This window comes from Cinclus cinclus, chromosome 16 (assembly GCF_963662255.1).
Source record: "Cinclus cinclus chromosome 16, bCinCin1.1, whole genome shotgun sequence".
In the NCBI taxonomy this organism is placed as follows: Eukaryota; Metazoa; Chordata; class Aves; order Passeriformes; family Cinclidae; genus Cinclus; species Cinclus cinclus.
Genome location: NC_085061.1, coordinates 5,569,694 through 5,588,870, shown reverse-complemented (window position 1 = coordinate 5,588,870; position 19,177 = coordinate 5,569,694). Strand labels below are relative to the sequence as shown.

General features: G+C 46.9%; 1 protein-coding gene across 2 annotated transcripts in view; it reads right to left on the bottom strand.

Annotated features, from left to right (window-relative positions):
• The window catches only part of ADAP1 (ArfGAP with dual PH domains 1), a 49,851-nt gene that overhangs the window by 14,994 nt on the left and 15,680 nt on the right, over positions 1–19,177 (bottom strand). The window contains exons 1-2 of one of the 2 annotated variants that reach the window (XM_062503389.1): positions 15,689–15,708; positions 14,761–14,843 (exon numbers count right to left, since the gene is read on the bottom strand). In XM_062503389.1, the coding sequence (XP_062359373.1) occupies positions 14,761–14,843; positions 15,689–15,708 (103 nt within the window). Of the gene's footprint in view, positions 1–14,760; positions 14,844–15,688; positions 15,709–19,177 lie in introns of those variants that run through there. The other variant, XM_062503388.1, reaches the window with a different exon arrangement.

Sequence of the window (19,177 nt, the reverse complement as noted above, 5' to 3'; positions counted from 1 at the left end):
GAGCCATAATAGGAGATCATGTACCTAATCCAGCTTCCTAAGCTGTTTTTAACTGGTTTCTTTAATCACACGTTATGACTCCCTGCGGAGCAGCTCTCAGGTGACAAAGACATTAGCACAGTCACTCCTGCTCCGGGAGGGATCTCTGATGGGATCACCTTGCCCCTTGCGTCCTACCGAGTGCAGCAGGAACAAGACACAGGTGTCTCTGCAGAGCTTGGGAAGCCACCAGCGGGATAAAAAAATGGGAAATGACGGCAGCAGGGGGTGACAGGGCAGCCACAGGGCAGGCAACTGCAGGGTAAGGTAGTGCACGGGACACTCATCAGAGAAGAAACTTCTTTTGGTAGAGTGATATTGATCTGCCAGTGAGCACTCACCTCCTCTGAAGTGCTTCGTGGGAACAAGTACCAGGAGAAAACACCAGATTAATACAATTCCCAAGTCTTCACCTGATTGCTGCAGGCATATCGGGTTTGCTAAAGAACACAGCCACATCCTCCCTTTTATCAGTTTATCGTATAATTGACCATCGATACAGTACAACTTCCGTGGTAACTTAATTATTGAGCAAGTGTTTACATATTAAAGATAAGACCACAGCTGGCTGCAGCAAGAACAATTTAATTGTATCTGCTGGAAGATGTTACAACCCCTTGCTACAGAAAATGTCTTTACTGGAAGCCTTGCACTTATATTGCTGAGAATTGAAGGGAGAATCTAATTTTACTTGGAAATCAAATGCTTCCTCTCCAAGTGGCATCCCTGCAACACCCACCTGGGAGCCGCTGGCTGCTTGGAGAAAAAAATCCTGTTACAGGTAAATAACCTTCAGGTTTTGATATCTTGAAGCCAGTCTTCCATAATAAAAGGCAGATGAAAGCTAGGAGGTTCCCAGTGTGATGTTCATCCCATTTACCAGCACTGAGTGCACTCAAAGCCTGATTTAGCTGGAAAGCCAGGCCAGAAAATGTTTAAGGGCAGGCACATGGTACTAACTCACAATAACATCCTGCAGCAGCTCACTTCAGGAGCTGAATTCTGGGAGCCAAACCACTCCCCATACCACAGGGCAAGGATCCTCCTTGGGCAAGACATAAACACTCCAAAAAATCTCGCTGCAGCCACTGTGAGTTATTGCACAGAAGCTGCACAGGAAGATGTCCTGCAGCCTTCCCTCCCTGCACCCGGAGGAGCTGCTGCCAGCATCCCACACCACCCTCACCCCTGCCCAGGGATGCCCACACAGAGCTGGTCCTGCCTCTGCCAGGCAAGGCAGAACCCACCTGCAGCCCCACATGCAACTGCAGTGGCTCATGCAGAAAGCAAAGAGCTGAGACACAAAGAGGACAAGGAGCCTTGACGCCCTCCCCATGCACCACAGTGGCACTCACCAACCTACAGCTGCTGAGGCTTCAGCTCAAAGCACCTCCAAAGCACCTGAACCACCTGAAGGTCTGGATTTTACACAGGCATCTTCAAAACATACCTAGGGGATCAGGCTGAAGAGATTTTGATGGATCTCTTCCCCACACCAATAAATAAAACCTCAGCCTAGGCAGCTGCTCACATAGATCAACCCAAGCAAGGATGAGATGAATTTAAACCCCCAACAGAGCTGTAGAGAAGTCAGCAGAGAAGTTCACCACAGACTTTAGATGAGTTTTTGACTCTCTGTTCTGGGGCATCCTAGAATAAAGCATTCCCCCACACAGGCAGCATTTCCATACAATCATAAATCATGGAAAGTCATCCTCACACACACGAGCACTCGCATTTTCTGCTTTGAAGAGGAATCCAAATGGCTTCAAGCAGATCTGCTGTGGTGCTGCTATTGGCTCCTGAATGTCTTTTATTGAGTGTTCAATGAATTTACAGTAAAAACTTCATACAGGAAAAGAGGATTTTTAAATTTAGGGCTCATTTGTGCCCTGGCTGCTGGTGCTCCAGCTGTCCCAGAAATCAGCTGGTACACAGTGCTCTGGCAGCTGTGCTATCAAGGGAGGAGCATTGGCAGCGCAGCCACAACCTCCAGGTTGCACAAGGACATTTGCACAACTTGATTTTTCTAGAACTATCACCTCCCATTCCCTGGAGCAGCATAATCCCACTTAATGAACTCCTGGAATTATATAAATCAAGGCTAAATTCTGTCCCAATAAATCATTGACCAAAATTCCCACTGGCTTGCTTAGGCTAAAATTTTCTTTCCCCCTCTGCAATGCATGAAAGTCTGAAATTCACTCCCTGGTGAGAAGCCTCATTGTCTTTCAGGTATTTTGAGGATATGCTATTTGTTACTGCCATGCCACATACTCATCCCTCAGGGGCTGCCCTGGTTATGAAACTGGAGGTGGCTGCTGTCCCTGCACCTCAACAGCAGCAACATTTGTAAAACCAACCCCATTTAGCCAGCTGGGGAGGCACCTCCCTGTCCCATTTCAGTATAAGCATCCCAGAAGAGGGGTGTGGACAACTCCTCTACTGCAGCCTTCCCTGCTGCACCAGAGATTTCAAGGTGAAAACTCAGATGAGCTCACTATAGGGGGAAAATGCAGGTGGATGTGGGCTGGTGCTGGCAAGAAAGAAGCATCAGCAAATGCTCTGGTTCAGAGTTGAGGCTGATCTAACTCAGCTACATCTCTGGCAAACTCCAGAAAAAGACATGACCTCACCCTGGAGAATGTTCTTTATCTGGTGAGAGACAGAAACCACCCGACCCTGCGCAAGTCTCCAAAGTAAAACGGATCTTTCTTTAGTGGGAATTTAATTAGGCTACCATGAGTTGCCATGAAAACAGCCTTTTCCATGTTCTTTGTTATCCTATTGCTTCCTAGTCACTCCCTTCTCATTAGTGGAAGAAAGATGCCCCAGCTTTTTGGTCCTGTGTCATTATTCAGGGAATGTGAATGTGCACAGCATAAAATCACTGAGAAACTCCAGACCTGGAGCACCAAGAACTACCCTCATAAAGCATAGAAAATACAAAGGGATGGCTCTCCTATTCTTTCTTTAAATGTTTATCATACGAGACATGGAGAACAAAGCCTTATACTTCTCTTCAGCTGTCTCCAACTGGTATAGGTCCATTTATTGACTGCAAAAACTCAAGGTTACAGAACAGGCAGCCTGAGCAATATCAAAATACACTAATTCAAATTGGTTGACCTCAAACAGGGAAAGCTCAAGGACAGGAGTGAGTCATGACAATTATATTTGGGGTGTTTCACACATTTATTGATCTTACAGTCTATCCTCACCAGTCAGATGGACTCTCCTGAGAACAACTCAGGGCATCCCCAGGAGCATCCAGAGCACACCCCAAAACACAGGCAGCACATTCAGCTGCCACAGGCTGCAGGGGCTCAGACCACCTCATCCATGAGAAACTGCACTAGTTCAGCAAATTCAACGAACCTCAAACTGACCACAAATTCAATGCTTTTGATTTGAGTTGATAAATGTAAATATTTCTGTTAAAGGATGACACAAAATGAAACAACATCTCTTAGGTGTGCTTTTTTGAGAGGGGAAAAAAAAAAACCCTAACAAAATATTTTGCACAAAAAACTTAAATGGAAAACAACAAAAAGACCAACCCCCAACTATTTAAAATTTCATGGGGCAGCCCTTAGCCCTTTCAGCAAGTCTCACACCCACACTGCTCTGTTTCTCCTGCACTGAGCATCTCTGCTTCCTTACTGCTTGCACGAGAGCTGCTGCTCCTTGGCTAATTATAGAAGCTTGGATCAGAGCTATGTTGAAGGCAGCTTGACAGAACCAGCTGTTAAAATGACAGCTGGATCCTAAACTAGCTGTGAGCATCCAGCTTTAGCTTGCAGTGGTGCTACCCCATCCCCAGAGCCAGCTGCCAATGCCTCACCTGGCTGGCTGCTCCTCCTCCCCTAAGTTCAGACCCACAGGTTCTCACCTGCAATTTTTGGCTGCCTAAATGCTTCTCTGCTTTAGGGGAGTTGAAGACATCAGAGTATTTCTCTTTGCTAGATATTTTTCTTCCTACAGCAGCTATCTGTAAGATCCATCACCGCCCCATCACTTTGTCACTGCAATGTTCATGGATTTCCTGGAAAGCATAAAAGCAGTCACTGGCCTCTTGCCATAGCTCAGAGAGATAGAAAAAATAAAAAAGCACCAAATTTAACTCTAAAAGACAAGCTTTTGCATTTGGAGTCCTCTCCTTTGCCTTCTGGTGGCGACTTTGTGCGGTGTCTCCTTATCCAGGCTGGGAAGTGGTGCAGCATCTTCCCTCGATTCCCACAGAGCCCCAGGAGGCGGCAGTACACTTTCGGAGGGGTTTGTACCAAGGCTGAATCAGCACTTCCAAACAGCTCCTGAAAGGCACTGAAAGGCTCCTCCAGCTCCTGTCATACGATGCTAGTCCTGTGGAAATGTCAGCACACCCTGGCGTGGCAGCGATGCCACGGGTGGGTCCCTGTCACAGCCCTGCTCCCCTTGCACAAGAAAAAATAACAGCAAGACAAACCATGCTGTGATCTCCCCTTGCATCCTCCTCCTGGGTTTAGTTTGCTAAACAGCCCTTGGATGTGCCTTGTCCTCACTGCAGCAAAGTCCTGTTTGATTTTCACACCATTTTATTGTGAAGTTGCTGACACAGAGCGAGGCTGGGACTCACCACAGGCAGCTCCCCAGGAGAACCCTTCCCTCCTCAGCCCTGCCCAAACCCACTGAGGATGCTGCAGTGGATGCTGTCAGTCTGGCTGGGGGTTAGATCTGCTGCTGGATTCTTGAGTGGATTTTTTCAAATGGATCCATTTCCTTCCAAGACAAATTGGTTCAGTATTTATTCATTCACTGTTTGAGTTTTTGCTTTGCTCTGAGTGAGGCTGCAGAGAGCAGAAGTGACCTGCAAAGCATTTCCCCCCATCCACTTCCCATGGTAGCAGTGCCAGGGCACACCAAGGCAGAAGAAGAAGGAGTCATTTGTTTCAAAGCAATGACTGCATTTCCCTCAAACCTCCAGGGAGAGGATGGGGAAAGGTTTCTTGGAACAAGTGCTGACATGGAGTTGTGTAATGTTAAATGCATAAAGGATCATACTTGGGAAGACATGAAAAGGAGACTCAATACCAGCAATGGGGTCCCATCTGCTTCAGCTGAACGTACTTTTCTGTAGACTTTTCCTCCTTCAACCATTTCAACCTTTCTCCAGAGCCTTTCATCTTAAACTCTTCCTCCCTATTAGACAAAAGGTTTTTGGGGAAAAAAAAAAATCAGGCTTAATCCCCCTTTTTTGCACCCAAAATCCACAGCACAAGTGCCAAGGCACAGATGCCAGACTTCACACACCCCCACTGGGGTCATGGCCTGCGAACGTCACACCTGACACACGCCAGGTGCTGCACAGGTGAGGGGGGAGCAGGGAGCCTCAGAGCCACCGAGAGGGGCTTCACCTTCATGGGAGGGTGTGGGAGGGGCAGCAGCTCCCCCCGAGCCTGGCTCCCAGCGTGACTCACGTCCTGCCTGGTGGCTGATGTCAGTGCTAGAGAACAGAAGCTGCTCTGTGGCTCAGCAGCATGAGAAGGAGGTTTCTGTGCCAGGCAAGGTTGCTCGCTGGAGGGATGCTCGTGCTTTAACCCACTCCTAACAACAGCACATCAGCCCCCAGTGACCTTGCTGCTGGGCTGGGAGAACTGCAGGGCTTGCAATTTCCATCAGGCACTCACACCTCCAGCCCTCTGATGGAAACCTCTGGACAGGGGCTGTTTTACAGGGGCATCTGTCCAGTACTCAGAGCACTGGATGCAACAAAATGCACTTGAGCACCCTTGAAATGCTAAAATGCTCCTTTGAAAAGCCAATAGTAAAGGCTGCATCCTTTTTGGAGCTCTGCTGCCACTTAGCCTGATATCCTGCATCTCTCCCTGCCATGCTCCCCACTGCTCCAAAACCATGAAGAGAAGCATCAGCAGAATCTGCACAGCACCAAGCTCACGACAGGCTGCAAAACTCAGCCAAGAAGCCAAACTGCCTGATACAATCCCTGCCTGGCTGTGATGCCAAATCTCTTCATCCTCTGGGACACTGAGACAGGACAGAGGTCCATGCCAAAGAGGTGCAGCATCCCTGTGCTCCTCATTCAGGCACAAATCCAGCCTGTTCAGAGATCAGTCCCACCTTCAGCTGCCCTGGGTACAACCACACACTGCCTGGGTGCCCCAGTGCCAAGCACAGGAATTGCTCCTGGTGTCAGCTGGGAAGAGTGAAAATGCAGCCAGACTTTGGGGCCCTGCAGCCAAGCCCTTAGAGACAAAGGCAGGACTGAGTGCAGAGATTTGTAACGTGGTCTTTCTGAAATCCAGTGAGAGCCAAACCTGGTGCATTGGATCAGCCAAACACTGGAATTGGTTGCTGGGAATTTACTGGAAATGGTGATTTAACAAAGGCATCACTGATGCAATCCTAGCACGCACACCAAGCACCAACATGCACTGAAGGGGACTGGTGCCATGACTTCCTCCCACAAAGCATGTCCCCCTCCATGCCCAAATCTCTGATTTGCAAAAGCAAGATGAATTCTTGACAAAACACCAGGCCATCCTGATTTTTGCTGCTTTTTAACCATGCTGCTATTACTTTTTTATTTCCATCTCTACCTCTACAAGGAATCTTCTTACAGGGATTGGAAAGAGAGGCTAAGACAGCACAAAAAAGCATCCCACAGTGAGGGATGCTCCACAGATCCTGTGACAGCCACATCTTCCTGATGCACGCTGCTGCCCTGAATCACCAAAACAAGAGCTTCCCATCACTGAGGGGCAGAGCAGAAAATGATGGAGCTTCTCTCAAAGCCCTGCTCTAATACTTGAGCCTTTCAAGCATCAGAAGAGAATTTAATCCATTTACAACCAGCATCAGATAACAGTGACATTAAAAAGCAGTTGGAACCGAGCAGCAACTTATTTTTGAGGCTATTAAGTAGAAATAAATTAACTTATTTCTTTATATTAAAAATTCCTCTCTATGGACTAAGATCAAGGCCGGCTAAAGCTTTTGACAGCTGTTTGCCCATCAGCCACATCTGCATTGAGGTTAAACAGAGATTTACACTCGCAGAAACTTCTGAAAAACTCAGACCTTTGGATCAAGATGCAGCCAGTATTTTCAGAAGTTCAACTCACAAAACGTTAGAAGAGCCAATTATAATTAGTCTTTTTCTACATTTCTATATATGGTGTAAATCAGGCGGCAAGTCACTGGCGTTACAGGAAACATGCCAGCAAAAAAGCAGAATGAGGGGAAAATAAACTCTTTATTTGCATGACACTATTGACTTTACAGACACGTAACACAGCCAGGGCTTTAAAGGCCATTTATAAATTTGCTCTATAAATTATGTGGCACTAAAGCTTTTACTGTGGTATTCAGAGTCTAACGTGACCTGGTGTTTATACAGTGACATTTCAAAGCTCACTGCCCTCAGCAGAAATACCTCCATGGCTCGGGTTTGGGCACAGGAACACAAACATCACAACTGCTCTGCAGAGATTCCACCACTGCTCCAAGCACCGAGCAGGGAGCAGGGTTACAAACTGATTTTGTTTAACAGAGGGCTCGTGGCTCATTTGCAGACCACTCCGAGCTGCCACTGCAAAACCAGTGACGTGAACTGGTGGATCTGCTCCAGCTTCGGACACTGCCCCGGGCTGGAGCTGCAGCCCCTCGAACAAAGGGCAGGCAGAGCCTTGGCTTCACTCCCACACCAATGTCTATTTTTAGCACAAGATGTTGTAAGCTCATAAGGAGCTGGGGGAAGGGAGAAAAGAGAGAAAAAAACCCCAACAAACCGATGCTGAAGTATTTCTGTACCTTGTCAGGGCAGAGCAGGGAGGCACAAGCCCTGCCCCGTGGCCAGGTACACCTGCCCTTGCCCCGGCAGCCACAGCATGGATGATGGGGGATTATTTCCCACACACACCAACCCCAAACCAGGCAATGCCGCCCATCCCCTGGCATGCTCCTGCACACCCGGGGTACCCAGGCAGGTGACCTTGCTCGGCACCACTGTGCTCTCCTACAGCACACGGTGCCTGGACACAGCCCAGTGAGATGCTGCTGATAACCCTCGACATGGTTGCTTTTATCTCGTGGTTTCTCTTACTGCTCCTGTGAGCTCTGTTTCCTAAGGAACCAAGGCTTCTGTGAGCATTGTTCATCTATCTCTCCCTCTGGCTGCTCAGCATCTTGGATAATTTCAGCCAGATGTGGCTCCCTGTAGTTGCTCTCTCTTCCTTGCTTATAAAGCAATGTGGTAATTTACACACTTAAAAAATCATCCTCATCCCTGTGGTTTGAAGAGCCACCCTTGTGATGGGGCTCTGCCTCTCCTTCTGCAAGGGGCTGGCATCTCCCTGCTCTCACCTTTCCCCCAACCATACCCCATCCTGCTCTGTTTGTACAGTGCTTAGCACAGCATCACCCTGACCACGCTCAGAGCTTCACCTGGGAAAAGCCACAAGAGCTGCCCTGGAGTTGGTGGAAGTATAAAGAGGAACATCAGCCAAGGATGTGGGCTGCACTAGGGGAAAAAACAACAGTGAACTAAATCTTCCTGCTGGTCTGCATGAGAGAAGCTGAGATGGCAGCTGGCTACCATCCTGACCACACACACGAGCTGGCTCAAATCCTTCCCTGCGCTAAAAGCAGCTCTTGATTTAGCTGACAACACCTTAGCAATAGAGTTTTGGTTTAGCACTTTTAAGATGCAGGTCTGGTGTCTTGTGAGCAGTTAAAGGATGCTACAGGAGGGACTTATGGCACTTCTGCCCACTTGCAAGGAGCTGGTTTCACACAACTCCTGTGTGAACAGCTGTGTCTCACCCTTATCCAGACACTCCCACAGGGTTTCTCCCTAGCCACGGGGTGATGCCCTGACCATGGAGCAGGTCCAGTGGGATGGAGCAGTGCTCCACATAAAGACTTTCAGACAGCATAAACCAGCACAAGAAATAGGGGAAAAAACCCAAAAGCCCACCTTTGCCTCTCCTGCATCTCTCATGAGAGCCCAACTTTGTTGCCACAACCCTCATACCACTACAGTGCCCTGAACAGGGTCTTTGCTCTTTCTTTAAACCTTCTCACCCTTTTCTCTTCTGGTTCAATTGTTCTTCCCTGCAGAACAGGAGCTGCAGCCAAGCCTGGGCAGGGCAGTGATTTGCTGGCACAGGTAAACCTGTGTATGTGACAGGAAAACACCTCTCTGGAGGAGCACACTTCTACCACGACCTCCCCCCCAACAGTGTGCAGCATTAAAACCCTACAGACTGCACAGAAGGTTCCCCCGAGCCTGCAGGCCCTCTCCACTCTCCCCCTCTCTTCTTGCAAGCACCCACAGATCAGAAGACCCTGCCTGTCCCCAGCCACCCATCCCTCCACCCACAGTGTCACCACGCCTCCTGTTCCCACACCACCTCCACCCTGGGCTTTACTGCCAGTGCTTGCAGAGCAAAGGGAGGGGATGGTTCTGGTGTGGCTTCACACCCCCTTCTGCACAAACATCTCCATAAAGAACACCAGTGTTCAGGGCTTAGCAAAGGCCACCAGGAGCCCTCAAGCTGATCCTTTATTTCTTTGCTCAGTGCTTTGGGCTGTCTGATGTGTAGAAAACCCCATGCCCTTTGAGGCTGCCATTAGCACTGGTTTTCTCCCTGGGTGCTGCTCAGCCCTGTAATTTTCTTCTGAGGCTGTGAAAAAACCCACAGCAGAGCTGGTGTCGCTCTGACACCCACAGTTCCTCACTAGCTGGAGGAAATGGGGTAAGAGACAGCAGAGGATCAGGTCTGTCAGTTAAAATAATTGGATTTAAACTGCAACACTGCTCACTGTTTTGTCTGAGGAGGCCCAAAATAAACTGCATTACATCACTGCAGGTCACACTGAGCTAATAAGGTGTCTTCCTCACACTGAGAAAGGACATTTTTGTGTCCCTTGTGTTTCTCCAGTGCTTTGCAATCAGAGCTCCTTCCAACTGTGTGAGTGGAGGGGAAAATTAATTCAAACTGCTGCCCAAATTATGCAAGAGCCTCATGGAATGGAAAGTGCATATTAACAGATTTTACTATTTTAGGGTGTTCTTTTATGTTTCATAATTTATTTTGCCGTCATATTTGCAGACAAATAGGAAACAACACATAAACCAAGCAATCCTTAGGGTGCTGACAGAAGATAGTACAAGCAAATAGGCACCTTCAGAGAAATGCTACCTGAATAAACCACAGCCCACCTGAATAGTGACAATATGATCCAGTCCACAGTGCTATAAATACAGGAATACAACCTAACAGAGCCAAAAGCCCTGACCATCACTGACTTTGCTAATACCCCCAAAATTGTGCCCAAAACCCTGCAACTCAGCAGGTCATCCCACTCATCTGTGGAACTACCAGTCAAATAATCCCAGTCCTCCCACTTCCACCCCAAAGAAAAGACTTTAAACCTTCAACTGGTGCAAATCTGGATTCCTCCAACACTTTCATGGGACCTATGACAACTTTTATCAGTTGAGGAGCCCCAGCTTCCCAATAACAATGAATGAGACCAGTGAAATCTAAGTTCAAAAAGCAAACAATTGCCTTTTGCTCTCTCTTGGCCATATTCCCATTCTCTCATCTGTAGCCTGAGATGCATCAGAGCAGCTGCACCTTGACCAGTTTACATCATCACAGTGCTCCAGTCCTGCAACTGCTATTCCCTTCTGCTTCCTCCACCTCTCCTTTAAAATAAATCTCTTTGATTAAGAGAAATCAAGAGCACCCAACTGAACTAACTTCCAGCAGGTCCTCTGGGAAGCATTGCCGTAACTGCCATCTATCAACAGCAGTGGAAAACAACCAAGCTTTTTAAAACTGATCAAAACACGTTTAAAATTTACCAAACCTTGCAATTGCCTTGAGATACAGATCCAGACTTAGATGGCAATTACAACTGTCCCCTGTTTCTGGGAGAATTCAGCACCCATGCCCCACTAAACTCTGTTAGGAAGGACAATTAGCTGGAGACTGACAGTAATTTTTCCAGTTCATTTACCAGAAGGGATAAAGCCAACCTGAAACACGTTAATGTGAGAGCCTCAAGACTGGTATCATTCTGTGCTGTTGTACAACAAATGTACTGCTAGAGAAAGGCATGTGGCTATGGTGTTAATTAGGATTGCTGGGGTGTAAATAATGTTTTGTTTCATAAAGCCTGGCTAGGCCAAACAAATTATTTAGCTCATACTACAGCTGAATGAAGAGCTCAAACGTATGAGAGGGTGTCTCTGAGAGCAATGGTGGATCACCACAACATTTAATCACAGTTTCACTGATCTCCTGCACCATCTGAACTCAGACTGACTGCTCACTCTCAAATCAATGGTGCTGATACACTCATAAACAACAGAACCATCAGTCTGAAACACTGATGGGGAGCAGAGGAGGTGAAAGCTGAGACCAGGTTTGTGGTTTGTGCTCCAAGGCTCCCTCGGGGAGCAAGGAACTCTAAATCTCCCTTACAGGAGTTTCCACTGTGATGTCCCACCAAGGGTAAGTGGCTGTGATTGCACCAACAGCAGCACATCCCCCAAGAGGGAATATCTCATTTAGGGACTGAACCAAGACCCTTGGATCCACAGCCATGGCTCTTGCCAGCCTTAAGAGCTGGTTTCAATGCTCAGTGCTGCCCACCGTGCAGATTTCTGCACGTGGGAAATGTCTTTGTTTCCCAGTTCTGATCCTGTAACCTGGCATCACTCCGTATCTCATGAGGCAGATGTTTCCCAGCAGTTTGGGAGATATGCAAGACCTTTGGGGCAACCGTTGCCTTTGCATCCCACATTGCTTCTTATTTATCCCCCTCCCCAGCAGCTGAAGTCTGCTGCATCCTCCTGCCTGGCTTCCCTGCACAACTCTCTCAGCCCTGACCCGCACATCTGACATTCCTGTCCCGAGGCTCATTTCTCTTAAGTCTGGCAGTTCAGCTGTGATAGCTTCTGCTTGGCATCTACAGGCTCCAGACAGTCTCTCCCCAAAGGATATTCTGAAAGACACTGAATTTCTGACCACAGTTTGATCAAGCTGCCTGGAAAAGGATGTTGCTCAAAACTATTCCAATACAGCATTTTCTTATTTTTAATGCAATTATTGAACAAATATCAGAATGCAAAATAGCCCCTGGGATTGGAAAATGGAATTAAATCTTCCAGCAAACATGAGAAAATGGATACTGACATTTCTATTAGCAACAAAATGTTTTATGCTTAGAAACTGGTAACCTGACACTGCTCCAGGGAATTCAGGAGGGTGAGGAAAAATGGTCTGAGACAGCATTAGGAAGAAACAGAGATATAGGTAGACTCCAGCGAGACACAACTGGATGTGGGGTGGGCAGGAAGGCACCCTGGTGTCGGTGGCACCTCGGTTTGCTCACAGACACTTCAGGTCAAAAGTGGGAAAAAGCAACAGCCCAGACCCTCTGCCATCCCCAGCTGGGCTGAGCCAGGCAGGACCAGGCACAGGAGGTCCAGCACCACGAACAGCACAGTGACAAAGAGCCCCATGTCACTGGAATGACACAAGAACTGTCCAACACACCCAGGAACGTTTCTGCTGGGGACATGGCTGAGTGGTGGCCTTGGCAGAGCCGAGTTAATGGCTGGACTCGATCTTAAGAGTCTTTTACAACCTAAATGACTGTGTGAGGTTCAGTGTGCTGCTTTCCTACAGGACTCAGGGACTCCCCTGGGCTCCCTTCTCAGGACACAACCCCAGGAAATAACCAGGTCCCAGCCTAACAGAGAGCTGAAAACTGCACACCAGCTGCTCTGCAGGACAGGCTGGAAGAAGGAGCACTTTTTGGCACAGGGTGAAGGACAGGTGGGCAGCTACACCTGTGGGCTGATGGTGCAGCACAGGGGGAAAGCTGGCACTGGGAGTTTGGTGTGTGCATCCCCAGCTTTCTTCTCAACCTGGTCCCCCTACAAAGGAGCCACCTAGCCAAAGCTCCCCTCAGAATTTACTGTCCAGAAGAATCAACAAATGACATCCCAGGTCATCTGCATGGCTCCTATGCTGGATTTTGGAGACAGTGCCACTCTCAAAGACAATTCACAACCTAAAATCACTTATACAGCATGTACATGATGCCCACCAGCCTCCACCAACCCCTCCTCCTCCCCAGAGCACTGCTCACTGAAAATGGCTCACCCTCTTCTCTTCCATTCTGTGTTTAATGGCTTTTGAACTTCAAAGAGAGGTGAGAAAACCTTATCACTTCAGCATGCAGTTAAATATTATGCAGCCACATTACTGAAGAACACCTACAAAATACACTGCTAAAATAAACTCCTCTTTGAATTATTCTTATAATATCTTTCAGAGAGCTCAGAACACGCTGCCCTTCTTCCCACACAGCACTGAAGCACGTACTTCACTTTAACCAGGTACACACTCTTCTTCGAGTCTAAAGGACTCATCATGTGCTTAAAATTATGCATTTTCTTCAAGTACTTCGTTGAATCCCAGCTTTTATACCCACAAGTTGAACAGTAGAAACTGTAAACATTATTCTTGGGTGGGTATTATACACACATTGGCAGATCCATTCCAAAATTATCTAAGAAATCAAATTATTTATTGTTCATAGAATACGGCCGACTCCAGCAGACAGCTTTTTTAAAAATCTAAAATAAAAATGTGCCTAACGTACTTTCTATGAATATGGATACTCCCCACTTACTGTGTTCTTCATGTACACAATACAGCAGAGCTGAAATGCTCAAAACATAAATTGAGAATATATGAGATCAGAATTTAATTGTGGTTTTCATAACAGCAAACTGCTGGAGCTACCTGCATATGATTAGTCTTGAAAAGCATCATGAAAATAATATTTTAACCTTTAATCTGTAACATGGTCTTTGCTAATAAAATTATCCCAGAGTCATCCAAGCAGATAGCTGGTGTCAACTACTTAATATGCAGAATAAATTAAATGCCACTTACATATAGCAAAGAAATACTCAGCTAATTTGATGCACTTTCATGCTGGTGCAGCCACACAACAAACACAGTGGAGCACTGTGTCTGCTCTTCAAATCCTGCCCTTCTGCAAGAAAATCATCCAACCTGCTGCTCTACCATCCCAGCCCCTTGCAAGGCCATTGTCACCCTGCTGAAATGAGCTCTGACATGAGCTCTGTCACACGAGCTGCACCTTTGCAACTGCAAAGCACTGACTGAGCTACAGGGAGACCAGGTGCCACTGCTGACACCTGCAGCATGGTGCAAAGACAGTGACAGATCCCTGGGACAGTGGGGGACGTGGTGCACACACCCAGCATCACCCAAACCAGGCTAACAGTGCTACTTCATCTCTCCAAAGCAAAAGTCAGCTCGAGGACACGAACATCCTTTACCTCCAACCCAGCTCCACACCTTCTGCTTCCAGAAACAAACCCAGGGGTGCTTGGTCCGACTTGCTCCTGGTGAACCGCCCGTGGAAGCCAACAGAAACTCAATAACTGATTTGTTTTCATCAGGTATCCAAATTCCCAGTATTCCAAATCAAATACACGGAATGCCAGGAGGGATCTTGTGCAAAAGACCACTTACTTACCTACTTACTTACTTACTTCTACTTAATGACATGTGGGCAATAATCAACATAAAGAACATATAAACAGAGGGAGAAAGTGGAAGGTGCTGAACATCAAAAAACTTATCTGCCAAGGGTGTCTTTCACTACCTGCAGAATAAGGCTCCTGCTTCTCACTGTGGATGAACTCTTTTCGTTCGTATTTGGCTCTGATCCACTGCTCCCGCAGTAGTCTGGAAAAAAAAAATACAGACAAAAGGAGGCACAGTCCAAGATACACTAAGAAAGAAGCCAGAACCATTAATTCTTCAATCAAAGCACAAGTGTGATTTAGAAGTCCTCCAAAAATTTCCTTTGTACAGTCTGGAGTCAAGGTTTTCTTCTGTTTATTGTTGGACAACAATAAATAATTTCTTTGTACAACCAATTTTATTGGAAACTTATTCTTTTAAAATGCACAGATTTAGTAGAACAGCCTGCTCGCACCCACCCAATCAGCCTCTGTAAAAAATTCCCTCAGTATATGAACCATTTTAGACCTAATTTCCTCAGACCACATTTTTCAGTGAACAGGATCAGTAAATGAAAACACCCAACTACCTACAAAAGAGATTACTGCCCTGAGGATACCACTACAGAAGCAGAAGGTGCTGAAAACCCATCTGGCCAAGCTCTTCCAAACCCACAGCCCATAGTGCCAAGTTTAAGAAAGCAATCTATGATGCATGGCAGCAAATATGATCAAAAAGTCCTTCTACTTTTAATACTGAAATGATAACACTGATTCATACACCAAGACCTCAATTTCCAAAAAGGAAAAAAAAATACCCCAAAGGTTATTTTTTTTTTACTATTTCATTTCAGCATGAGTGCTTGAACCAGTGAAATAACTTTGATCTAGAATATGCTGGAAGTTGCTTCAAAGCATTTTTAACTGAACTTATTTCTTAATTGCCCTAGAACCCTAAATAGCCCAAGCAGGCAGATCACAGTCAGAAATAAAGGCATGTGTTATCCCAGCTTCACAGCAGATATTTTGGAGCAGCCTACACTGAAGACAGTAAAAGATCCCCAGTACTGGGTGTTTTGTAAAACCATCACATTTCAACACATCAACTTCTCTGCCAATGAAAACTGTTCATATGCTTAATCACCTTTTCTTTTTTGCTGATTATGCAAACTAAATGGTATCTTTCCAGCAGGCACATCCCAGAAATGCTCAAAGAATATAAACATACCAACATTGCATGTGAAAATTCATCTGCAGGTACAGCAAACACATTCAGTAAATCTGAAAGACACTATCCAAGGAGAACTGTGGCTGTGATTGGTTTCCTGGCAATAAAGGAGGAAATAATTACATAGATTTTGTTCCCCGCGTTGTGTCAGCTCCTTGGTAAGGACACCTCCTTTGGGGAGCACCACTGCTTCCCTGCCCCCAAAACCCAGCTGTGAGCTCCTGCTGTAATGGAAACAATGCAAAAAGTCTGCCTCTCCCCTTCTGCTCCTCTTTCCAGGACTGATCTTCAGCTGTTACACACCTGCAAGCTTGACTGTGAACTCTGAACACCCATCTCCCTTCTGCTGCCATCGTGTGCTCTGCTCTGGGTGCAACCCATCCTCAGGAGGTTCAGGTGCACTTTGTACAATCATAGAAAGGCTTGGGAGGGACCTTAAAGCTCATCTAATTCCAACTCCCCTGCCATGGGGTCGCTCAAACCCCATCCAGCATCCAAGGGGCTCTTCTGGATCCAGCAGGATGCCTCTTCTGGATCTGATATCCACAAACATACAAGACTGATGACCCAAAAGGTGGCACCCAAATGCTTGTTCTATAATGCTGTCAGTAATCAGCAGAGCTACCAAAATTTAATCATAAAATAAACACAAATACTTGAATTTTCTACGCTTCTTGCAGTTTTTCATGGCCAGCTGCTGTGGACAGCTTGTTATCACTGAAGCCAACGTGGACCTGCTCAACAAGATGATTAGGGATCGAACTGGGAGCAAGAAAATTCACACCACCCTCAGCTCCAGCTGACGTCAGTGGATTCAGCAGGAGCTGCAGCTGCTCCGAGTCTCTGAGAGCCAGTCTTCCAGCACGGGGGTTTAAATACAGTACAAATTAAGATTCATGCGCAGCAGTGGGAAGCACTCCTGCTGTAGGATGCAGATCACACACCAGATCTGCTGCGGGGCTCATCCCTGGGGGAACACTTCCCTGCAGGGCCTGACTGCCCCCGGCACTGCAGCAGTGGCTGCAGAGCTCTTGTGCAAGAGGGCACCCCTGGGGCACCCAGCAGGCACCACCACAAAGGGGAACCCTGAGAAGCTGCAAAATGTTCCCGGGGGCCTCTCTCAGCATCTGGCCCTGAACACAAAGCGGCTCCGATGGCAATTCCCAGAGCACACGGGAATCCAGCTGTGCCACCTTCCCAGCAGCTTCCTGGCAGTTCACACATTCTTGCCCTTCCCTTATCATCACAGACCCAAACTCTTTCAGCAATAATTTCCCAAAACCCAGGACAAACCAAGAGCAAACCACAGTTTGGACAACTCAGCGCGAGGCCATCAGCTGCAGCTTCTGCTCCAGTGGTTATTTATAGAAAGCAGAATAAGTCCAGTAAAAGAAAGCAAAACAAAAACCCAGCTAGGACAGCGAGGAGTTCACCATCTCCCTCCACTGCAAGAGAGAAGCTTAGCAGGGATTTGACCCCATTCACTCTCATGGACTAGATGCAATCCTGCCATAAAATCCCAGTTTTACTCGCACAGCTCTGATGAATTCATAGAGGAGCAGGAATGTGTCCTGGGATCTACAGGACCTACAGGACCTGAGAGCAATTGGAGGGCAGGGACCATCCAAAAGACCCTCAAACCATACAGGGATTGTATGAAAACAGCCACCACCTTCAGTAGACTGCTGACCTGATCTTAATTTCAGTATATCTACAGGGGCTTTGGAAATATCTGTTGCTGTGTTTTAGTTGAAATGTACTTTTCCAGGCGTGAATATGTGTGTACATAACCCAGGGCAGACATCACGTCTGGAGGCACAGGAGCCTCCATCCAAATCCACCTTTGACTCCAAAAGGAGTCCTGTGACCAGTTCTGTGACAGCCCCCTGCTATTTTACTGCATGTCTGGTGATGGGATAATGTAGCAAATAAGCAAATATATTATTTGTGTTTGTTAGAAAAATTTAAGTGCATCATTCCTAAACTGCGGAGATGCAAAGTTTTCAGGATCAACTCCAAAAGCTTTAACAGCCCACCTAAAGTCTGTCAGGCTGCTGCTTACAGGGAACTTGCCATTTTTTGGCAATTAGAACAGAAATGTGCTCGTACTCATCAAAATCCTAGAGGCAAATCATAAAACCCCACCTAGAAAACAAAACACTTAGGAACTCCACATTTCCAACAGAATAAGGGAAAATTCGTCTCCCAAACGGGCAAGGACTGGACTGCACTGAGGAGGCAGCAGGTCCAGAGGCTGACAAAGCACTGCCAACACTATTGGCACTTGTTTGCTTTCCTGACCACCCACACAAAAACAAGGGCTCTGCCCAAGGGCCAGTGAGGAAGGTTCCAGAAGAAGCCACTGGAGCAGTTTTATATGTCCCACCCACTCAAAGCTCACAGCAAAAAGCACCACAGGAAAAGCTGCTCAAGCAGTTTAATATCAAACTGCGGCTGCAAGCTTCAGTGTGCTGTGTGGAGGAGGTGCTGGCCAGCCAAATTCAGTCTCCAGTTTATTTTTTCCCAGGACTCTCAGCTGGGCTGACTGATGCACTCCAGAGCACACCCACAGATGCTGCATGGCCACTGTGACTTTTTTGGAGACATTAAACCCCAGCCAGAGGTGAAAGTGGCCCAAAAGACATCAAATACCACACACTACCCTTGTCAAACTGCATCCTTGTGAGGCACCATCAAGTCCAAGAAAGACAAAATACATTAATGTCATCCAGAAACACCATTTCCAGAAGCCAAACTTGTAGCTTCTGGAATTTGTCAGAGGCTTTTCCAGCAAAAGCCAACATGCTTTCCACAGGCAGCTTGGTGGATGCAGCTATGCCAGGTTTCTGTCAAACAACTGCTTTAATGAAATTTTAAGTCCCAGTCCAAATTCTTTGCTCAGACTGCAAGGAGAGCCACTGTAGCATAGACTAAAAGCCTGTCTAGCTTCACACTGTTTTCCTATCTAGTAAGTTCTTGCTGTGAGGACTTGCTTTTAAATAGCTTTGTGGAGGCATGAGACAGCTGGGGGGCTTCTTCCAGGCTCTCTGTGCATCACCTCAGCTTGTAGAGCCTGAGGATTGATGGGCCATCCCCCTACCAAGAGCAGCAGGCTGCCAGAGGAGAGCAAAAAGACAGGGGTTTGGTTCCCAAGGCATAAAACCCTTGCATTATGGATTTGGAGAAGTTAAAACTGAATCTGAGTATGCAAAATCACAACATTCTCAATTAAAATGCTAACCGGTTCCTTTTTTGTTTGATTGCTTTACATGCACAGTCCAGTTCACCCCAACACTATTTTTCAGAATGGTTAAACACCAATTAAAAAC